Genomic DNA, 3,881 nt, shown 5'->3' on the forward strand with positions numbered 1-3,881 from the left:
GGCATATGGCATAGTGGTTAAGAGCACGGGCTACTAACCTCAAGATTCCGAGTTCAATTTCAGGCAGTGACCTGAATAATATTAATAATAATAATATTGAAAAATACCTTAGGAATGAGAACCCAGGTTCGAAATTTCCCCAAGACACCTGATGAAGCCTGGAGGGTATATCAGCTGAAACATTGTGTTAACAACAAACAAGATGAGAAATTTCCTTTTCTTTGTCTAGCAAATTACTGGATGACCTCTCTTGTGCTGGTGTTATGTAAAAACCACCCAGTCCACATTCTGTAAAGTGGTTGGTATTAGGAAGGGCATCCCACTGCAGAAACCCTGCAACGAACAGATATTGAAGCTTGAGACCATCCTCTGACACATTGGATTCTGTCTAACTAGCCAACCCATGACAACGTGAAAAGCAGGCATTAACCCTTGACCATTAACCCTTGGCCATTAACCCTTGACCATTAGCCCTTAGCCATTAACCCTTGACCATTAACCCTTGGCCATTAACCCTTGACCATTAGCCCTTGGCCATTAACCCTTGGCCATTAACCCTTGGCCATTCAGATTACTCGGTCAAATATAATATTTATTCACATTCTTTTGAATTAATCATGCCTTAATGCTGGAGCTTTGAGATTTAAATGATATGATTGTTTATTTTTAGGACATTGTAAGCTTGGTGTAAAAGGTCACATCTGGCCAGTTTGCATGTAAAACATTTAGAATATTTCAACCTGATATGGTTGGTTTAAATGCTAAAAGGTTTAATAATAATAATAATAATAATAATAAAAATAATGGTGACGATGACATAGTAGTAGTAGTAGTAGTAGTAGTAGTAGTAGTAGTAGTAGTAGTATAGTCAATGGAGAAAACACTTTTTGTAGTAGTTGGAAGCGATTACGTTATGGAAGAGATGCCATAAAGTGTACAAAAGTCTCTTAAATTCATCCTCCTCAAACACAGTCTTAAAACTCAAGAAGCAAATATTTCAAAAATTGCAAGCTTTTGTTTTTAAAGATTACAAACGATTTCATTATCAAAATATTAGATTTGAAAGATTGCAGTTTTACAACTTCTCCATATATTCTCTCTCACTTTCACTTTCCTCCCTCCTTCTCCCTCTTTCTACCCTCCCTCTCTCTCTCTCCCCTATTTCTCTTTCTTTCTCTCTTCCCCCTCTTTCTCTCTTTCTGCCTCCTTCCTCTCTCTCTCTCCATGTGGTATTCCTACAGGTATCAGCAAACATGGACCTCCATGCCAAAGTCTGAAGACTCCTGATTTTTCTTGGAATGACCTGACACTGTGGTTTCCTGTTGCCTTCTGCTTCTTTCTCTACCTTATTTACTCTGCTAGTCTCCTGCTCTTCAGAGTTTTCCCTTGAGGCACAAGGCATGTTAAACCCATAGGCAGTTTGGCACTAGTTTACATGACATCAGGGCATGTCTACACATCCAGTGGGCCTGTGTGAAATATCTAGGATCCAACCTCTTTCTGGACCTATGTAACATGTCTAGGATCCAGCCCCTCGTCTGGGCCTGTGTGACATGTCCAGGGCCCAGCTCTACTTTAAATCTTGTATATTTTAGTCACAGGATCATCTGCTATTTGACTCCTAACTGAGACCTTAGACAGAACTGCCTCCCCAGGCCAGAGCGAACCTGGGAGGTGTGATGACTAAGGAGTAATCCCAGACTCCCTCAAAACTCCTGAACTTCCAAGCTGGAACTTCTTCACTTGATGCACTTTAATGTCTTGATTAGGAATATCCATTTATTTGCCAAGATTTAGCCACTAATCTCTTAATCCTCAAAACTTATAAAAACACACAAAATTTTCTTAATCATTAACGAATATATTCAATTAATTTCCAGATGCTTGGTTCCCACAGTTGTTGTAGCAAATCCAGTTCTGATGTACCACCGATGTTTCTTGAACTATCCTTACACACAATATGTCAAGCTGCAAAACCTCTCCAATCTCCGAGCTCGTTATGATCTTGAGCCACAAGACTCTGACAAAAGGTCAAGCATTTCATACTGTAGCAGTGAACCATCAGTAAGTTTACTTTGTACTTAGCATTGTCCCGACACTTCTCGGCCATCATCTCTCTCACTCATCACTCTGTTTATCTTACTCTCCAACTCACTCTACTTGTTTTGTAACTGGGGTATCCATGTATCTACTTTACAGCAAGACACCTATATCTGTCCCCTCTCAACCGGCACAAAACCACAACCCATCAATACAACTAACCCCACTCCCAGTTGAGGGCTTTTGTCTTGCAAGGTACTGGTGCGACATAAAACACATTGGTGCTGGTGCCATGTAAAAAACACCCAATACACACTCTAAAGTGGTTGGCATTAGGAAGGGCATCCAGCTTTAAAAACCATGCCAAAACTGACAATCGGAGCATAGTGTAGCTCTCCAGCTTGCCAACTCCTGTCAAACTGTCCAACCCATGCCAGCATGGAAAAAATTGATGTTAAATGATTATGATGATGATGATTACATGAAAGCAGGGTTGGCTGAAGGTACTGGCAACTCGGGCAGTTGTCCATGGTGCCACGTGCTTTTTAGTCTACATTTTCAGTTTTTCTCTTTGTGAAAGTTTTAAAAGATTATACTTGTAAGGGCACCGAAGTTCAGCTTGCCCAGGTTGCCAGCAACCCTAGGGCCTGCCCTGCATGAAACACTGGATCATTGAGGCCTTTCAAGGATTTTGTTGGCAATGTTGCATATTTAGGGTAAACCTGCAGGGCAAAACTCATTGCTCTCTTCAGCTGTTATTATCTGTAATTTGGTAAGTTTCATAAAGTTCCCACAAATCACCATTATTATACCTGTTCCAGCTGCTTCTTCATAGCGCTTGTTTACTGAATTATTAATTAGCAATTAATAATTAGTAATAGACACTGTAATGGTACTAATGACCTGTAGTTCACTGTTCAGTCTGGAGTCGAGCATCAGGACTCAGATACAAAGTAATTGTATGAAATCAATAATTCTATTGAAGATTTTTCCTAATGTAATAATGTGAGGACAAAAACCCAGTGGTGTGTGTGTATACGTGTGTGTGTGTATGTGTGTACAGGTACACACATATGTCTGTCAAATTATATTAAATACAAGCTTAACATGATTTATTCCTACATATGTTTTACCATTCCAAACAACCATTGTTTGGAACTCTGCATGGGGTGTTCAGAGTGCAATTGGATGTTTAATGACAACGGTTCGTCAAGGGAAGATCCAATGCTGTTGTTCCAAACAACCACAATGGCAAAACATACGTAGGGACAAATGATTTAAATTTGTGTTTACTGTAATTTATTCTACCTTTGTTCTGTATATATCATCACCAGTAATACTACTAAGTCTAGTAATAACAGCCATACGGTTATACTGGAAACATCATCATCGTCATCATTTAACGTCCTCTTTCCATGCTAGCATGGGTTGGACGATTTGACCGGGGACTGGTGAACCAGATGTCTACACCAGGCTCCAATCTGATATGGCAGAGTTTCTACAGCTGGATGACTTTCCTAATGCCAACCACTCCAAGAGTGTAGTGGGTGCTTTTTACGTGCCACCGGCACAAGGGCCAGTCAGGTGGTACTGGTAACGGCCATGCTCAAAATGGAAATTCGCACCTCTTCGGTGCCACGAAAGATGGGTTGAGAGGCAAACATTATTCCAGTGACAAGGAAGTGAAAACTGTTGTGAAGAAGTAGCTCAAAGAACAGTCAACAGAATTTTACGGGGCAGGGATACATGCTCCCATTTGAAGGTGGAACATTGCTATTGAGAGAAACGGTGATTATGTTGAGAAGTAGGGATGTGATCCACAGGGGACCAGCTTCATTTTG

The 3,881-nt window shown here is 40.6% G+C and overlaps 1 protein-coding gene across 1 annotated transcript in view; it reads left to right on the forward strand.

Moving 5' to 3' along the window:
* Positions 1 to 3,881, forward strand: part of LOC106880950 (hydrocephalus-inducing protein) — a gene marked incomplete at its 3' end in the record, with an annotated part of 180,276 nt that overhangs the window by 25,981 nt on the left and 150,414 nt on the right. Inside the window, exon 13 of the mRNA XM_052974127.1 lies at positions 1,881 to 2,064. Coding sequence (XP_052830087.1) covers positions 1,881 to 2,064 — 184 coding nt within the window. The remainder of the gene's footprint in view (positions 1 to 1,880; positions 2,065 to 3,881) is intronic.

Source organism: Octopus bimaculoides, chromosome 1 (genome assembly GCF_001194135.2).
Source record: "Octopus bimaculoides isolate UCB-OBI-ISO-001 chromosome 1, ASM119413v2, whole genome shotgun sequence".
In the NCBI taxonomy this organism is placed as follows: domain Eukaryota; kingdom Metazoa; phylum Mollusca; class Cephalopoda; order Octopoda; family Octopodidae; genus Octopus; species Octopus bimaculoides.